Consider the following 19,989-nt stretch of genomic DNA (forward strand, 5'->3'; position numbering starts at 1 on the left):
AACAGAGAATCTGGCTTCATGTCAGTAGAGAATCGGTCTGCATGTCCTAGCAGAGAATCATGCTTTACGTCACCCAACACTGGAACAGTCCATTGTCAGATATTTAGGCCCAGGCACCCAGGCAGAGGAGAGAGGTCCCGTAACAGAGAATCTGGCTTCATGTCAGCAAAGAATCAGTCTTCATGTCGTAGCAGAGAATCAGGCTTCACGTCACCCACCACTGGAACAGGCCACTGTCAGATATTTTTAGGCCCCGGCACCCAGACAGAGGAGAGAGGTCCCATAACAGAGATTCAGGCTTCATGTCAGCAGAGAATCAGTCTGCATGTCCTAGCAGAGAATCATGCTTTACGTCACCCAACACTGGAACAGTCCATTGTCAGATATTTAGGCCCCGGCACCCAGACAGAGGAGAGAGGTCCCATAACAGAGATTCAGGCTTCATGTCAGCAGAGAATCAGTCTTCATGTCATAGCAGAGAATCAGGCTTCACGTCACCCACCACTGGAACAGTCCATTGTCACATATTTAGACCCAGGCAGAGGAGAGAGGTCCCATAACAGAGATTCAGGCTTCATGTCAGCAGAGAATCAGTCTTCATGTCATAGCAGAGAATCAGGCTTCACATCACCCACCACTGGAACAGGCCACTGTCACATATTTAGGCCCAGGCACCCAGGCAGAGGAGAGAGGTCCCATAACAGAGATTCAGGCTTCATGTCAGCAGAAAATCAGTCTTCATGTCATAGCAGAGAATCAGGCTTCATGTCAGCAGAGAATCAGTCTTCATGTCATAGCAGAGAATCAGGCTTCATGTCATAGCAGAGAATCAGGCTTCATGTCACCCACCACTGGAACAGGCCACTGTCAGATATTTTTAGGCCCCGGCACCCAGACAGAGGAGAGGTTCATTCAACTTTGGGTTGCCCCGCAATATAATGGTAAAATGAAAATAAAAATAGGATTGAATGAGGAAGTGCCCTGGAGTACAATAATATATTGTTAAGGGGAGGTAGTTAATGTGTAATCTGCACAAGGGATGGACAGGTCCTGTGGGATCCATGCCTGGTTCATTTTTATGAACGTCAGCTTGTCCACATTGGCTGTAGACAGGCGGCTGCGTTTGTCTGTAATGACGCCCCCTGCCGTGCTGAATACACATTCAGACAAAACGCTGGCCGCCGGGCAGGCCAGCACCTCCAAGGCATAAAAGGCTAGCTCTGGCCACGTGGACAATTTGGAGACCCAGAAGTTGAATGGGGCCGAACCATCAGTCAGTACGTGGAGGGGTGTGCACAGGTACTGTTCCACCATGTTATTGAAATGTTGCCTCCTGCTAACACTTTCCGTATCAGGTGGTGGTGCAGTTAGCTGTGGCGTGGTGAGAAAACTTTTTCACATCTCTGCCATGCTAACCCTGCCCTCAGAGGAGCTGGCCGTGACACAGCTGCGTTGGCGACCTCTTGCTCCTCCTCTGCCTTCGCCTTGGGCTTCCACTTGTTCCCCTGTGACATTTGGGAATGCTTTCAGTAGCGCGTCTACCAACGTGCGCGTCTACCAACGTGCGCTTGTACTCGCGCATCTTACTATTACGCTCCAGTGCATAAAGCAAGGTGGGCACATTGTCTTTGTACCGTGGATCCAGCAGGGTGGCAACCCAGTAGTCCGCACACGTTAAAATGTGGGCAACTCTGCTGTCGTTGCGCAGGCACTGCAGCATGTAGTCGCTCATGTGTGCCAGGCTGCCCAGAGGTAAGGACAAGCTGTTCTCTGTGGGAGGCGTATCGTCATCGTCCTGCGTTTCCCCCCAGCCACGCACCAGTGATGGGCCCGAGCTGCGTTGGGTGCCAGCCCGCTGTAAACCTGCTTCATCCTTATCCTCCTCCACCTCCTCCTTGTCCTCCTCGTCCTCCAGTAGTGGGCCCTGTCTGGCCACAACAGGGCACACAGGTCTCGCATGGAGGCCCAGTCATTGGTGGTGAAGTGGTGCTGTTCCGCAGTGCGACTGACCCGTGCGTGGTGCAGCTGAAACATCACTATGGCCTGCTGCTGCTCGCACAGTCTGTCCAGCATGTGCAAGGTGGAGTTCCACCTGGTGGGCACGTCGCATATGAGGCGGTGAGCGGGAAGGCCGAAGTTACGCTGTAGCGCAGACAGGCGAGCAGCGGCAGGATGTGAACGCCGGAAGCGCGAACAGACGGCCCGCACTTTATGCAGCAGCTCTGACATGTCGGGGTAGTTGTGAATGAACTTCTGCACCACCAAATGCGCCAGGCAAGGGATGTGCGTCAAACCGGCTAGTCCCAGAGCTGCAACGAGATTTCGCCCATTATCGCACACCACCAGGCCGGGCTTGAGGCTCACCGGCAGCAACCACTCGTCGGTCTGTTGTTCTATACCCCCCCACAACTCCTGTGCGGTGTGGGGCCTGTCCCCTAAACATATGAGTTTCAGAACGGCCTGCTGACGTTTACCCCGGGCTGTGCTGAAGTTGGTGGTGAAGGTGTGTGGCTGACTGGATGAGCAGGTGGAAGAAGAGGAGGAGGAAGCTGAGTAGGAGGAGGAGGAGACAGGAGGCAAAGAATGTTGCCCTGCGATCCTTGGCGGCGGAAGGACGTGCGCCAAACAGCTCTCCGCCTGGGGCCCAGCCGCCACTACATTTACCCAGTGTGCAGTTAGGGAGATATAGCGTCCCTGGCCGTGCTTACTGGTCCACGTATCTGTGGTTAGGTGGACCTTGCCACAGATGGCGTTGCGCAGTGCACACTTAATTTTATCGGACACTTGGTTGTGCAGGGAAGGCACGGCTCTCTTGGAGAAGTAGTGCCGGCTGGGAACAACATACTGTGGGACAGCAAGCGACATGAGCTGTTTGAAGCTGTCTGTGTCCACCAGCCTAAATGACAGCATTTCATAGGCCAGTAGTTTAGAAATGCTGGCATTCAGGGCCAGGGATCGAGGGTGGCTAGGTGGGAATTTACGCTTTCTCTCAAATGTTTGTGAGATGGAGAGCTGAACGCTGCCGTGTGACATGGTTGAGATGCTTGGTGACGCAGGTGGTGGTGTTGGTGGTACATCCCATGTTTGCTGGGCGGCAGGTGCCAACGTTCCTCCAGAGGCGGAGGAAGAGGCCGAGGCGGCGGCAGCAGCAGAAGAGGCCGAGGCGGCAGCAGCAGAAGAGGTAGCAGGGGGAGCCTGAGTGACTTCCTTGTTTTTAAGGTGTTTACTCCACTGTAGTTCATGCTTTGCATGCAGGTGCCTGGTCATGCAGGTTGTGCTAAGGTTCAGAACGTTAATACCTCGATTCAGGCTCTGATGGCACAGCGTGCAAACCACTCGGGTCTTGTCGTCAGCACATTGTTTGAAGAAGTGCCATGCCAGGGAACTCCTTGAAGCTGCCTTTGGGGTGCTCGGTCCCAGATGGCGGTGGTCAGTAGCAGGCGGAGTCTCTTGGCGGCGGGTGTTCTGCTTTTGCCCACTGCTCCCTCTTTGTCTTTTGCTACGCTGTTGGCTCGGTCTCACCACTGCCTCTTCCTCCGAACTGTGAAAGTCAGTGGCACGACCTTCATTCCATGTGGGGTCTAGGACCTCATCGTCCCCTGAATCGTCTTCCACCCAGTCTTGATCCCTGACCTCCTGTTCAGTCTGCACACTGCAGAAAGACGCAGCAGTTGGCACCTGTGTTTCGTCATCATCAGAGATGTGCTGAGGTGGTATTCCCATGTCCTCATCATCAGGAAACATAAGTGGTTGTGCGTTAGTGCATTCTATGTCTTCCACCGCTGGGGAAGGGCTAGGTGGATGCCCTTGGGAAACCCTGCCAGCAGAGTCTTCAAACAGCATAATAGACTGCTGCATAACTTGAGGCTCAGACAGTTTCCCTGATATGCATGGGGGTGATGTGACAGACTGATGGGCTTGGTTTTCATGCGCCATCTGTGCGCTTTCTGCAGAAGACTGGGTGGGAGATAATGTGAACATGCTGGATGCACTGTCGGCCACCCAATTGACTAATGCCTGTACCTGCTCAGGCCTTACCATCCTTAGAACGGCATTGGGCCCCACCAAATATGGCTGTAAATTCTGGCGGCTACTGCGACCTGAGGTAGTTGGTACACTAGGACGTGTGGCTGTGGCAGAACGGCCACGTCCTCTCCCAGCACCAGAGGGTCCACTAACACCACCACGACCATGTCCGCGTCCGCGTCCCTTACTAGATGTTTTCCTCATTGTTACCGTTCACCACAATAAGAAAAATATTATTCGGGCCAATGTATAGAATTCAAATTCAGGCCTTTTTTTACAGACACCTAACACTATCTGGCTATCTATTTAGGTACCGTATTACACTAATACAGGCACACCAGTAATGACAGATTTAGCTGAATACAAATTTGAGGCCTATTATTTAGGCGCTGGGTGACAGGTATACGTTTACGGACAGAATTAGACTTGGATCTGCACTGTAGCGTGTGTGTGAAGTTCTTGAGAATGACCCTATCAGCACCTTGAATCTAATCTACCCTTTTAGGGATAGATTTAAAGTAGGCCTGATACAGCAGAAACCACTAATTTTGAGAATTGCAAAATTGGGAATTGTTTTTCAACCCAGAACAAAAACTGTGCTTTGACGGACACTAAAAATAACTTGACCAGCTAAAACAGTAATGACAGATTTGGATGAATATAAATGTGAGGCCTATTTTTTAGGCGCTGGGTGACAGGCTCAACTTGCCCCTGATGTAGTATATGGCCAAAAAATAACCACACTATTGATGGTTAAATGCACTTCGTGACAGGCTCAACTTGCCCCTGATGTAGTATATGGCCAAAAAATAACCACACTATTGATGGTTAAATGCACTTGATGAAAGCTTGACCCTGATGTAGGATATAGCAAAAAATAACCACACTATTGATGGTTAAATGCACTTGGGGGACAGGCTCAGCTTGCCCCTGATGTAGTATATGGCAAAAAAATAACCACACTATTGATGGTTAAATGCACTTGATGACAGCTTGACCCTGATGTAGGATATAGCAAAAAATAACCACACTATTGATGGTTAAATGTACTTGGTGGCAGCTTGTGCTGGCGCACCACAAGCCACAAAATGGCCGCCGATCACCCCAGAAAAAAGTGACTGAAAAACGCTCTGGGCAGCCTAAAAACACTGAGCAATTAAATAGCAGCAGTTCAATGATCCACAGCTGTAGATCGATCACTGAATGAAGTCTTTTGGAGGAGTTAATCACTCAAAAAAACTATAATATGGATTATTCACATATAATCACTCACATGAATCTAGAAATCGTATTTTAGTGATCTGGATAAGTTAAAACTTAGCTTTTAATATAGCTCTTGTAAGATAAATGAGATTTTGTTCCTCAAAATGAAAAGTAAGAGGTAGGTAGTCGTAGATTGCTCGCAGTGTCCTATAATATAGCAGGACTTGTACTGAGGGAAATACTATAATGTCCACAAAGGCAAGAAGTAAATTGGCTGATGCATTCCAAGCATGATGTTTCCAGGTCTAGACAATTAGGGTGGTGCACATCAGTATTCAAGCCACAGGTGGTCGGATTTGGCACATATAAGTGCCAATATCCGACACATCAGGTGGACATATGACAAATATTAAACAACAAAAAATCTATATACACAACGACAAACACAACACAAAAATGACATGGATGTTTAGATATCCGTGTTACAAGTAGTACACTGATGCATCCACAGCAGTTAGGTGCACGGCGGCACCGCTTAAGAAAAAGACACACCACCAGGTGTCCTACCGTACAGGTTTGATGTACTCCAGGCACCTGTGTTCTTGAGTCTTTATCAGGCAGGGTGGTCCTTTTCCGGCAGTTGGAGGATATTTGAGGGGAATGGAAACAAAGTTTTTCCTTTTCTACCCCTAATTGGCCCTCACAGCCCTACAATAAGCCTCCAAAAGCTAGCCACGGGGTGTCCCACTATTTGGGCCCCCGTCCGGAACCTAGCCCTGGAATTGTGGTCCCTAGAAAGGCCCTACAAGGATCCCTACATGCACGTTTCTGGGGTAGGGGGAAGAACCCCTCCCCTCATCAGGGGATATAATTACTAAGGGCCGGAAAAAACAGAAAGAGGGTCACCAAAAAAGGTGGCTCTCTTATAGAATAAGGCGCACAGATGGATGTGCGACCGGCAACGGGAATAGAAGAGAGGGGACAGATAGAGTAAAGTACCCTCCCTTTTGTCACTAAAGTGGAGCGCACAGGTGGGTGCACAGCCGCAGTGAAGATAGAGAAGGGGGACAGATACAAGCACCCCTTAACCTCTTGTAGTGCACAGGTTGGTGCCGCAGGCATATGTCTTACCTGATCTGGAAGTGTACGCGTCCTAGCTTTTAAAGATTCTCGCCGGGATATCGGCGCGTCGCACGCCATGATGACGTCAGCCCTTCCCCTAGTACGGCGGTAGGCGGTGATGACGTTTTGCCCTTACTTTGCGTGTCATGCCCATACGCCGAATCGGCGCTGGGCATGCGCAGTAGTGCGCGCACATTATATTTCCAATATCGTCGCGTTAATGCCTGGAATGATGTGTCCAGGCCACGATGCGCAAAGATAGTTATTGGATTCCAGTATACAGCCTCCATAGGTCAATATTTATATCTATGTTGTGCCAGCAGACCATCGTACTGGTGACTTCACTCCCATAATGGGGCTGCAATCAAAAAGGTGCTGTTGTTTTATTTGCATGTCGTCAATCAGATACTGTTACTAGCGACATGCAAAAAGAGGGAAAGATAGAGTATACATCGGGCGTCGGACAAATTAATGTATGTTGTACAGGCGCACAATATAAGCCTACAAATATAAAAAAGTACGGACAAAGCATAGAAATATATATATTTTGGCCCGTATATACGGGCATATTGATACGTAAGCTCCGTATAGAGGTGGATCTGTGGTCAACGGAACATGTGTCCAACAGATTCACTCAGCAGCCCTGATGTGGGTATACATCATACCCTGATGTGGGTATATAGCATAAATTATTTAGTGGTATTTTTTGCAGTCTTGTTAGTTTTATTTTTCAACAGTGGTCAGCAAGAAGTGACACCTGGTGATTAGTAGATATTACATGCCATGTTTCCCAGGTAGCCGAGATTTAATCAGGCAGGGTGAGGCAAGGAAAAACTTTGTTTCCATTCCCCTCAAATATCCTCCAACTGCCGGAAAAGGACCACCCTGCCTGATAAAGACTCAAGAACACAGGTGCCTGGAGTACATCAAACCTGTACGGTAGGACACCTGGTGGTGTGTCTTTTTCTTAAGCGGTGCCGCCGTGCACCTAACTGCTGTGGATGCATCAGTGTACTACTTGTAACACGGATATCTAAACATCCATGTCATTTTTGTGTTGTGTTTGTCGTTGTGTATATAGATTTTTTGTTGTTTAATATTTGTCATATGTCCACCTGATGTGTCGGATATTGGCACTTATATGTGCCAAATCCGACCACCTGTGGCTTGAATACTGATGTGCACCACCCTAATTGTCTAGACCTGGAAACATCATGCTTGGAATGCATCAGCCAATTTACTTCTTGCCTTTGTGGACATTATAGTATTGCCCTCAGTACAAGTCCTGCTATATTATAGGACACTGCGAGCAATCTACGACTACCTACCTCTTACTTTTCATTTTGAGGAACAAAATCTCATTTATCTTACAAGAGCTATATTAAAAGCTAAGTTTTAACTTATCCAGATCACTAAAATACGATTTCAGGAGTTAATCACTGCCTAATCTCGCCCTAACGTCGCAGCTGCAACCTCTCCCTACACTTGTATCAGCAGAGTGACGTGCAGCGATACGTGACCCAAGCTTATATAGAGGCTGGGTCACATGCTGCACTGGCCAATCACAGCCATGCCAATAGTAGGCAAGGCTGTGATGGCCTCTTGGGGCAAGGAGTATGATGCTTGTTGATTGGCTACTTTGCAGCCTTTCAAAAAGCGCCAAGAAAGCGCCGAACACCGAACTCGAACCCAGACTTTTATGAAAATGTTCGGGTTCGGGTCCGTGTCACGGACACCCCAAATTTCGGTACGAACCCGAACTATACAGTTCGGGTTTGCTCATCCCTACATTTAAATTTTAATAGACACATTTTTTAAAATGGTAGATAGGCACTGACCAAGATAATTGAGTCTTCTGAGAGCTGGAATGTTGTTAGCCATCCAATAGCTAATAACACATTTACAAGCAATAATGAGCACCTTGCACCAAGGTATCAGGGTTATCAATCAATGATAAAGCGTGCCACTTGCTGTCAAAATCCCCTGATTTCAGGACATAAACAGAGTAGATGAAAGGTGCTGGTAGATGAATAAAAAAAAAAATTCCAGGTTTTATTTTGCTTCATTTTTACAGCATTCACTGTGCGGTAATAATTAGATGTTAGCATTATTTTGCAGGTCAGTAAGATTATGTCGATAAGAAATTTATATAGATTTATGATATGTTGTGCTACTTTAAAAAAAATGAAAAATAAAAATCTTCTACTGCAATGTTCTGACACTCTTTTTTGTTTTTCCATCAATGAAGCTTGTTTTTTAAAAGAATAATCCCTTTAATTTATGGAATGCTCCTAGTAGATAATACTAATCAATGCTTTCTTTTCTTGGCAGGTTTCGCTGTATTGTCTACCCATTCCGACAGAAGCTGACTCTAAGAAAAGCTATAGTCACAATTATTGTCATATGGGTTTTAGCGCTCATCATAATGTGCCCATCAGCAGTAACTCTGACAGTGACCAAGGATGATTATCACTTCATGGTAGATGATTACAATAATTTTTATCCTCTCTACTCCTGTTGGGAAGCATGGCCAGAAAAGGAAATGCGAAAGATTTACACAACAGTCTTGTTTTCGCATATCTATCTTGCTCCTCTGACCTTGATTGTCATCATGTATGCTCGCATTGCTTTCAAGCTCTTTAAATCATCTGCCACCATTCGAGGATCCATGTCTGAAGAACCTGAAGGTCGTAGAGTATCCAAGAGGAAAGTAAGAGTTATCAACATGTTGTTTATTGTAGCACTGTTCTTTACAATTTCTTGGTTGCCGCTTTGGACCTTAATGCTGCTCACAGATTATGGGAATCTCAACGACCATCAGCTCAACCTAATTGCTGTATATATATTCCCCTTTGCTCATTGGTTGGCCTTCTTCAACAGTAGCATCAATCCCATCATTTATGGTTACTTTAATGAGAACTTCCGCCAAGGATTTCAAGAAGCTTTTAAAGTTCAGTTTTGCTCAATAAACAAAGAGCACAAGGAAACCTATTCGGAAAGGAAGAACAGTGGGTTTATGTTTGGCGTAAGAAACAGGATTTTTGTTGAAGTGCAACCCAGTGACTCAGCTCAAGGCTCAGACTCATGCAACAGTACCACAGCAAAGGGTGGTACAGGTATGTTCTCTTTAAGAAGTGGGAGGATAGCCCACCATGGTATGGTTGTTGAAGAACTAGACAATAAAAGCTCCAATAACACGGTCAGCATACCCGCATGGGATATATAAAATGGTTGAAACCCTTTCTGTATGTGTTGGATATGTAACATCAAAGGAATGTCAAAATGAATGCATTTTGTGTACGGTAAAGACTTTGTGAAATGCTTTGGCTCTGGTTTCTCTAACAAGATGAAAAATCACTCTGACTAATAATGGTAATAAGTGGAATGTACTGGCCGATTCATGTGAGTTAATGAACACATTCAATGATTGTCAACATTTGATGAAATTTTCACATTAACATAAGTGGATCATATCATATATTGTGTTGCATGTATTATCTGTAAATATTTTTTCTATAATGATATACAGTACTCATTCCAGGATATTTTCATGGTAGGGCCAAGGGCGGACAGGTGGGAATGACTGCCATGGAGCTGAAAACATTGCATTCTACACAGCTGCATTCTACAATTCATTAAAAATGTATTTAACAATCGCTTGTTTAGGGTTAATGCCCATGTGGTTTTGGATATTTCCCCCCAAAATTGTGTGGCCACTAACCATAAATAAGCAATTATCAATCCATTTTTAATGTGTGATGCTAAGCAGCTGCAGATGCATGGTTTTCAGATGCACCATGGGCATGTCTCCAAAGCCTGACAGCTATCCCATCTGTTTCTGCCCTCAGTATGTAAAATAATCAAATCAATGGGTTTTGTAATAAAAAATCTAAGTGTTATCTAAAAAAGTTTGATCCTTTTATAATGCAATGTTCTGAAACTTTCTTGATCTCTGTTTGGTGTCAGAAGATGGAAACATTCTTTGTTCAGAGACTGAATTACTTGTTAAAGGGGTTTTCTAGCTTTTTCTTTTTAAAGACTGAAGTCAGCCTTTGGCAACACTGGTGCCAATCACCTTGTCCATCAAGAAGTTTACAGATGGGGTCTGAGAGTCCAGGGAGCCGTATCAGAGTATGAAACAGGTAAGTATGGGTTTTTCCACAGGTACCACTTGGAAATGTAAAAATAAAAATAAATGCTGGAAAACCTCAAGGGTTGTAGGGTTTAGAAGATCAATTTTCACATACTCAGTTCCATAGTGGAAAATCTGCAGTCGCAGTGTATATGGATATATGTACCATATACATGAGCTCTCTTGGGCTATGCACGGTAGTTGGACAAATAAGTCATTAGAGGTTTTTGCCCTCTGTATGTGAGCACATAAACAATATTTTCATTCAGTGATAGAAAATGTAGTCCTTGAAACATTAGAGAATTCAAAACACATTAGAACATTACAGAACTTTTCATAATTATGTACATTAAAGAAAGTTAGATTTTTTTTTTTAAATCTTCCATTAATGTAGGCTTATTTGCTTGATAAATGCATTGAATACAGTTTAAAAGCCAAAAGCTCATTACTTATTGAAAGCACTATATATATTTTTCATAAAAGACACTGCATGCAGTTACCCATGTGTCAGTTTTAGAATCCATGAAATTCAGCCTAAATGTATAAGAGTGACTACAGCAAATAAGTTATTATTCTTCAAACGAGACAAGTGTATTGTATCTGTCTTTGACTGTCTGTATCTTATCAGTTAGACCCAATTGGGTTCTACATATTCCTACCCCAATTCCCAAAAAGGTTGAGACATTGTGTAAAATAAAAATAATTGTAAAATAAAACAGAATGCAATGATTTTCAAATCTCAGACCCATATTTTATTTACAATAGATCATAGAACACATATCAGATGTTTAAAGTGAGAGATCTTACCATTTCATAATTTTTTTTAAACTTATTTTGGATTTGATGGCCGCAATGCATCTCAAAGAAGTTGAGACAGCGCCATGTTTACCGTTGTGTAGAATCACCTTTTAACAACAGGCTGTAAACGCCTGGGAAGTAAAGAGACCAATTGATAGAGTTTTGGACAGATGAATGTTGTCCCATGCTTGTTTGATGTAGGATTCTAGCTGCTCCACAGTCCTGGATTTTTAGGCCAGATTTTTTCATTTCATGATGTGCCAAATGTTTTCTATTGGTGCAAGGTCTACACTGCAGCCAGGCCACTTCATCACCCAGACTCCTCTTCTGCTCCTCTGCGAAGTCATACTGTTATGATGTATGCAGTATGCGGTTTGGCATTGTCCTGCTGAAATATGCAAGGTCTTCCCTGAAAAAGAAGTTGGCTGGATGGGCGCATATGTTGTTCTAAAACCTCTATATATTGTTCAGTATCAATAGTGCATTTCTAGATGTGTAAGCTGCTCATACCATCAGAGAGGCAGGCCTTTGAACTGTGCGCTGATAATAAGCTGGATGGTCCCTCTAATCTTGAGTCTGCAGGACACAGTTTCCATGGTTTCCAAAAATAATTTTAAACTTTGATTCATTTGACCAGAGAACAGTTTTCTATTTTGCCTCAGTCCATTTTAAATGAGCTTTTGCCCAGAGAAGATGGTAGTGTTTCTGGATTGTGTTGAGATGTGGCTTCTTCTTTGCATGATACAGTTTCAACTTGCATTTGTGGATTACACAGAGACCTGTGTTCACAAACAATGATTTCTGGAAGTGAGCGCATGAAGTGATTTGCAGTACAGAATCATACTTGTTTTTAAAGTAGTGCTGCCTGAGGACTTGTAGATCCCGAGCATCCAATACTGACTGTCGCCTTGCCCCATGCTCACATAGATTTCTTTAGATTCTCTGAATCTTTTGAGGATTTTATGTTCTATAAATGGTGAAATATTCAGAGTCTTTGCAAATTTACATTGAGAAACATTTTTCACAAATTTTAGACACAGTTTTTTGCAGGCTGGTGAACTTCTGCCCATCTTTGCTTCTGAGAGACTCTTCCTCTATAGTATGCTCTTTTTACGCCCAGTCATGTGACTTTGTTGCAAATTGCTGCTTCAGCTGTTTTTATTAGAATCACTTACTATTCCAGCCTTTTGTTGACTCTGTCCCAACTTTTCTGAGATGCCTTGCTGCCATTAAGTTCTAAATGTGTTGTTATTTTTTTTCATGAAATGGTAAAATGTCTTAGTTTCAACATCTGATATGTGTTCTATGAGCTACTGCGATGGGTCTATGAGATTTGCAAATCTTTACATTCTGTTTTTATTTATATGTATTTACATTTTGCACAGTGTCCCACCTTCTTTGGAACTGAGGTTGTCCTATGGTGCAGTAAGTGGTTCTCCTGGTCAAACCATTGATTTTCCGTATAGCTCAGATTGTCAAAGGGAGCAACTCCATTATTAAATAGGCTTAATAAGATCAGAGACACATGGTTGTTTTGTTCTAGATAAAGTACTTTTTTTGTCCATGGTCTATTTTGGTATCGCAGCTCAGTCCTATACACTTTCACAAGACACAGCCTGTGGACAAGAGCGGAACTGGTTCTGGAAGAAACCAGCTCATATTTCTAATCTCATACAACTCGCTTAATAATATAATAGGGTATTCCTAAAACATCAACCTTTGTGTTTTGTAAAGTACCTACGAAGGTGGGAGTACAACTGAAAGGGGTTTTTTATGAGTAGAAATATTTAATATTATATTTTAGAAAGGACCAGAATGGGTGAAAAAAAGTATCTGATCTCACCGATCCCTTGCTGCTGCAGTTCTGATTCGGCTCTGGTCCCCACTGCTCTCCACTTCCTGGTCCCAGCTTAGCACAAAGGAAATAGCTGGAAATATTCACTCAGCCAGTCACCGGCCACAGTGGTGACCAGCCTCATCCAGTGATTGATTAAATGGGCATTTCCAGCCCTTTCCTGTGTGCCAAGGACCAAGAAGTAGAGAGGAATTAAGGCTTGAGCAGCATGGGAAAGGGAAGGATCAGTGAGGTAATACATGTTTTCTATTTTGAACTCATTCTGGCCCCATTTAAAGAAATGTTCCCCCTTGGCAAGACCCATTTAAAGAGGTCCTCTCCTGACTGTTAATAAAACATATCTGTTTTAGTAACTACTCGCATTTAATAGAAATTCTGGTTCATCTTTTCATATACAGGGAGTGCAGAATTATTAGGCAAGTTGTATTTTTGAGGATTAATTTTATTATTGAACAACAACCATGTTCTCACTGAACCCAAAAAACTCATTAATATCAAAGCTGAATATTTTTGGAAGTAGTTTTTAGTTTGTTTTTAGTTTTAGCTATTTTAGGGGGATATCTGTGTGTGCAGGTGACTATTACTGTGCATAATTATTAGGCAACTTAACAAAAAACAAATATATACCCATTTCAATTATTTATTTTTACCAGTGAAACCAATATAACATCTCAACATTCACAAATATACATTTCTGACATTCAAAAAGAAAACAAAAACAAATCAGTGACCAATATAGCCACCTTTCTTTGCAAGGACACTCAAAAGCCTGCCATCCATGGATTCTGTCAGTGTTTTGATCTGTTCACCATCAACATTGCGTGCAGCAGCAACCACAGCCTCCCAGACACTGTTCAGAGAGGTGTACTGTTTTCCCTCCTTGTAAATCTCACATTTGATGATGGACCACAGGTTCTCAATGGGGTTCAGATCAGGTGAACAAGGAGGCCATGTCATTAGATTTTCTTCTTTTATACCCTTTCTTGCCAGCCACACTGTGGAGTACTTGGACGCGTGTGATGGAGCATTGTCCTGCATGAAAATCATGTTTTTCTTGAAGGATGCAGACTTCTTCCTGTACCACTGCTTGAAGAAGGTGTCTTCCAGAAACTGGCAGTAGGACTGGGAGTTGAGCTTGACTCCATCCTCAACCCGAAAAGGCCCCACAAGCTCATCTTTGATGATACCAGCCCAAACCAGTACTCCACCTCCACCTTGCTGGCGTCTGAGTCGGACTGGAGCTCTCTGCCCTTTACCAATCCAGCCACGGGCCCATCCATCTGGCCCATCAAGACTCACTCTCATTTCATCAGTCCATAAAACCTTAGAAAAATCAGTCTTGAGATATTTCTTGGCCCAGTCTTGACGTTTCAGCTTGTGTGTCTTGTTCAGTGGTGGTCGTCTTTCAGCCTTTCTTACCTTGGCCATGTCTCTGAGTATTGCACACCTTGTGCTTTTGGGCACTCCAGTGATGTTGCAGCTCTGAAATATGGCCAAACTGGTGGCAAGTGGCATCTTGGCAGCTGCACGCTTGACTTTTCTCAGTTCATGGGCAGTTATTTTGCGCCTTGGTTTTTCCACACGCTTCTTGCGACCCTGTTGACTATTTTGAATGAAACGCTTGATTGTTCGATGATCACGCTTCAGAAGCTTTGCAATTTTAAGAGTGCTGCATCCCTCTGCAAGATATCTCACTATTTTTGACTTTTCTGAGCCTGTCAAGTCCTTCTTTTGACCCATTTTGCCAAAGGAAAGGAAGTTGCCTAATAATTATGCACACCTGATATAGGGTGTTGATGTCATTAGACCACACCCCTTCTCATTACAGAGATGCACATCACCTAATATGCTTAATTGGTAGTAGGCTTTCGAGCCTATACAGCTTGGAGTAAGACAACATGCATAAAGAGGATGATGTGGTCAAAATACTCATTTGCCTAATAATTCTGCACGCAGTGTAGCTCTTTGTTGTGCCACTCCTCTGTTATTCATACTAGCAGTTAATGAATGCATTTCCAGCAGTCTGCAATAAAGGTCCATCTCTGTGTTACCATTTGGGGGTGTCCCTGCCCTGTCTAACACGGTTAGCACTGATTGGATAATGGCATACTTCTAGCAGGGATAGTAGATACAAAACACAACATAGAGTCATAAAAACAAATGCTCCAGAATTTTTATTGCATTGGGAATGCAGTAGTTACTACAACAGACATGTCAGGAGAGTCAGTTCAGCTGAGCTCCTAGGCTGCAGCAGGGCAATCTATTTTCTGTATATTAGATTACTGTACCATGTGTTGTAAGATCACACTTTCAGAAAAGATAAACCACCACAGCAAGCATAGGCAAGCCTTGAAGAAGAGATTGCAGCATGTCTGTTGCCATGCGAGTTCAGACCTGGACATTTATACAGTCTTTAGAGGGGTTTTACCATAAATAATGCAATTTTTCCAAAGAGCAAGTGAAAATAATCATATTTGCAAATTTGCCCCCTTTTGCAAAACCTAAGTATTTTTAAAGCCAGGCATGCCTACACAGCCTGGCCTCTGTATTTTTTCTGGCAGGTTGCCATTAGATCAGGGCACCAGTGCGCAGTTCAGGAGCTGTGGGAGCGCATGTTCCTCTTCAAATAAAACATGCACACAGCCATCTGTGCTATACTGCCTGTCCGTGTCTCCATTCCTACTGGCAGCAGTCAATAAGCCTACTTTCACATCTGCAATTACCTGATCCATCAGGCTGTTCCAGAAGAACACCAGACTGCCGGAGTTCACCATAACCAGCGCGCTGATTTCTGGCAAGAATGCCAAAATTTGACCGGCAAAGAGGAATTGGAGCTAGGGTACTTGATGAAAATACACTTAAGAGTGAAAAGTAGTTTTTGGCACAATTCCCTTTAAGCACCCCTGATGATGTCACCAGTGGACGGGGCCAGAACCTGGAAGTGCAGCAAAATTAGTTTTTATTATAGATGTGTGTCTATGTGTATGAATGCATATACTGTATTCAGCAGAGCTGAGTGGAATATGCAACAAAGCTGTATGTGTGCATGAAGCAGAGCTGTGGGTGTATCGTATGTCATGATCATGGAGAATGAAAAAAAAACAATCTGGCATAAAATAATCTGGCAGAAAAGTATATCGATATACTACAGAGCAATGACGGAAGATGCACACGACTATGTCCATATTGCGGTCCAAAAACCACAGATTACATCTGTGTGTTGTCTGCATTTTTTTTTGCAGCCTTATTGAAATGAATGGGTCAGTGTGCAAAAAAAAATGCATGAGGCCTTAGTTGAAAATCAGCTAACTGCTGGCACATGTGAGGCAGTGTCACCGTCCCGCCTGTGACAGGGACTAGAAGATCGAGAAGACTGGCTGCACATGATTGACAGTCTCTTTAGATTCACCTTTCTGTGTTGTTGCTGGGGATGACCACCCCTTTTATCTCAGGTGTAACTTAAGTAGTAATTCCTTCTCCTCCTCTAGTCTGGCTGATAGCTCCTTGTTTGTGGAAGTCCTGGTGTTGGTTCTCTCTGAGTTCCTGCTCATCCGCATACTTCTGAAAGTTAAGTTTATCTTCTTTGTTGTTTGTTGTTTCCCCCTACCTGCTGATATAAGGCCTGAACGGGTTCCCTATTTCTTGGGAAGGAATACACCATCCATGTCCTGACACTATCTGCAGGGCCCTGTTAGGGTTAGATAGGGCTTAGGTTCCTGCGTATGAACATTCCTATCATCTAGGATTGTTTATACTGATAGCACTCAGGGCTCGGCATAGGGACTCACTAGGTGTGACTATTAACCTTTCCCTAGGTTCCAGGCCTAATACCTTTTTCTTTCCCTTCTGTGTTCAGTGTGGAGTGTATTTACCACACTGCGCCGGGACAGGCGGGGGTTCCATACAACTGAAATGTCATTGATTCCAGTCAGAAAGTCATCGTGTCAGTGATGACATCCATGAAAAGATGAAGATCTATTGATGACAGCACAAATGTCTATTACACATTAATTCATATGGAACGGCTCCCAGTGGTCAGGCTCCTCCCACCGAATAACCATAGATAATAATAGTAAAAAAGAGGCCAGAATCTCCATCCTTCAGCATTTATTAAGTTACCATCATGTATAAAACAGCGCTGTTTCGGCTAATAAGCCTTTCACAGGCATAACATTTTTAGACGCCGGTCTTAATAACCCTTATATCTGTCAAGGATCTGCCAAAGTTATGAAGAGGCGCCAGCCTCTACATAACTACAGCGCATCCAGTGCCAGTCTAAATTAATCGGATCTCCTTTGTATCAACCTATAATGATTATAGCAAAATATTGCACATACTGTATATTGAGGGATGACTTATTTTACATAGGGGACTTCCAGAGTAATCCATTGATGTCTTACAGAAGAAATAAGAATCTGAGGAACAAACTTGTGAAGTTAGATATAGGGACAAGACGGAAGGATAGTCAGACATACTTAAAGGGGTTGTCCTGGTTCAGAGCTGAACCCGAACATACCCATAATTTCACTCAGGCAGCCCCTCTGATGTTAGCATCGGAGCATTTCATGCTCTGATGCTCTCCCTTTCCCTGCGCTGGTTCACGCAGGGCAAGGGCTCTTTTATTTACAATAACACACTGCCAGGCGGAGGCTTCCACCCAGCAGTGTGTTCGGTGACGTCATCGGCTCTGATGAGCGGGCTTTAGTGCTGCCCTAGCCGTTTTACAGGCTAGGGCAGCACTAAAGCCCACCCATCAGTGCCGGTGATGTCACCGGGATCACTGTTGGGCGGAGCCCGGTTCGTCATCGGAACTCCAGAAAATGCCTTTGCCCTGCGTAATTTAGTGCAGGGCAAAGGAGAGCATCGGAACATGAACTGCTCCGATGCTCAAGTCAGGGGGGCTGCCTGGGTGAAAATGGGGATATGTCCGGGTTCAGCTCTGAACCCCGACAACCCCTTTAAGGCCACCTAATTCTGGTAATTTTATTTGTTTAAATTGTAATTGTGGTAAAGGGGGAAACAGTTGTGCATCTGTACAGTGGAAAAATATATAAGATTAAGGAAAGATATACTTGTCGTTCAGAAATTATCTATATAATACAATGTCCCTGTAGTTTGATCTATGTAGGAGAGATGACAATGGAGATCAGAGAGAGAATAAACAAACATAAAGAGTACAATAAGATGCGGGATGAAGGATTTACTGATTCTTAAACATTTTTCAGAGAAAATCTTTCAGTGAGGCCTCATGCACACGACCGTTTTTTTTTACGGTCCGCAAAAACGGGGTCCGTAGGTCCGTGATCCGTGACCGTTTTTTCGTCCGTGGGTCTTCCTTGATTTTGGGAGGATCCACGGACATGAAAAAAAAGTCGTTTTGGTGTCCGCCAGGCCGTGCGGAGCCAAACGGATCCGTCCTGAATTACAATGCAAGTCAATGGGGACGGATCCGTTTGACGTTGACACAATATGGTGCAATTGCAAACGGATCCGTCCCCATTGACTTTCAATGTAAAGTCAGGAGTCCCTTTTATACCATCGGATCAGAGTTTTCTCCAATCCGATGGTATATTTTAACTTGAAGCATCCCCATCACCATGGGAACTCCTCTATGTTAGAATATACTGTCGGATATGAGTTAGATGTGAAACTCAAATCCGACAGTATATTCTAACACAGAGGCGTTCCCATGGTGATGGGGACGCTTCAGGTTAGAATATACTAAAAGAACATGACTGTCCCCTGCTGCCTGTCAGGTGCTGCCAGGCAGCAGGGGGCAGACCCCCCCCCCCCCCGTTTTTAACTCATTGGTGGCCAGTGCGGCCGGCCCCCCCTCCCCCTGTAGTTAACTCTTTGTTGTCCAGTGCGGCCGGCCCCCCTCCCTCCCCTGTAGTTAACTCATTGGTGGCCAGTGCGGCCGGCCCCCCCTCCCCCCTGTAGTTAACTCTTTGTTGTCCAGTGCGGCCGGCCCCCCCTCCCTCCCCTGTAGTTAACTCGTTGGTGGCCAGTGGGCCCTCCCCCCTCCCTCCCCCTCCTATTTAAAATCTCCCCCCCTATCATTGGTGGCAGCGGAGAGTACCGATCGGAGCCGCAGTTTAATCGCTGGGGCTCCGATCGGTAACCATGGCAACCAGGATGCTACTGCAGTCCCAGTTGCCATGGTTACTTAGCAATTTGTAGAAGCATTATACCTGCGAGCTGCGATGTCTCCGTGTCCGGCCGGGAGCTCCTCCTACTGGTAAGTGACAGGTCTGTGCGGCGCATTGCTTAATGATCTGTCACTTACCAGTAGGAGGAGCTCCCGGCCGGACACAGACATCGCAGCTCGCAGGTAAGTATAACGCTTCTACAAATTGCTAAGTAACCATGGCAACCGGGACTGCAGTAGCGTCCTGGTTGCCATGGTTACCGATCGGAGCCCCAGCGATTAAACTGGGGCTCCGATCGGTACTCTCCGCTGCCACCAATGATAGGGGGGGAGATTTTAATTAGGAGGGGGAGGGAGGGCCCACTGGCCACCAACCAGTTAACTACAGGGGAGGGAGGGGGGGCCGGCCGCACTGGACAACAAAGAGTTAACTACAGGGGAGGGAGGGGGGGCCCACTGGCCACCAACGAGTTAACTACAGGGGAGAGAGGGGGGCCGGCCGCACTGGACAACAAAGAGTTAACTACAGGGGAGGGAGGGGGGCCCACTGGCCACCAATGAGTTAACTACAGGGGAGGGAGGGGGGGCGCCGGCCGCACTGGCCACCAATGTGTTAACTACAGGGGGGGGCCTGCCCCCTGCTTCCTGGCAGCACCTGCCAGGCAGCAGGGGGCAGTCATGTACACAGTTCTTTTAGTATATTCT

General features: G+C 44.9%; 1 protein-coding gene across 1 annotated transcript in view; it reads left to right on the plus strand.

Annotated features, from left to right (window-relative positions):
• The window catches only part of NPFFR1 (neuropeptide FF receptor 1), a 553,553-nt gene extending 543,976 nt beyond the window's left edge, over window positions 1-9,577 (plus strand). The window contains exon 3 of the mRNA XM_040437678.1: window positions 8,683-9,577. Coding sequence (XP_040293612.1) covers window positions 8,683-9,577 — 895 coding nt within the window. The remainder of the gene's footprint in view (window positions 1-8,682) is intronic.
• Window positions 9,578-19,989: the final 10,412 nt, after the last annotated feature.

The sequence above is a fragment of the Bufo bufo genome, chromosome 6 (genome assembly GCF_905171765.1).
Source record: "Bufo bufo chromosome 6, aBufBuf1.1, whole genome shotgun sequence".
NCBI classification, from domain to species: Eukaryota; Metazoa; Chordata; class Amphibia; order Anura; family Bufonidae; genus Bufo; species Bufo bufo.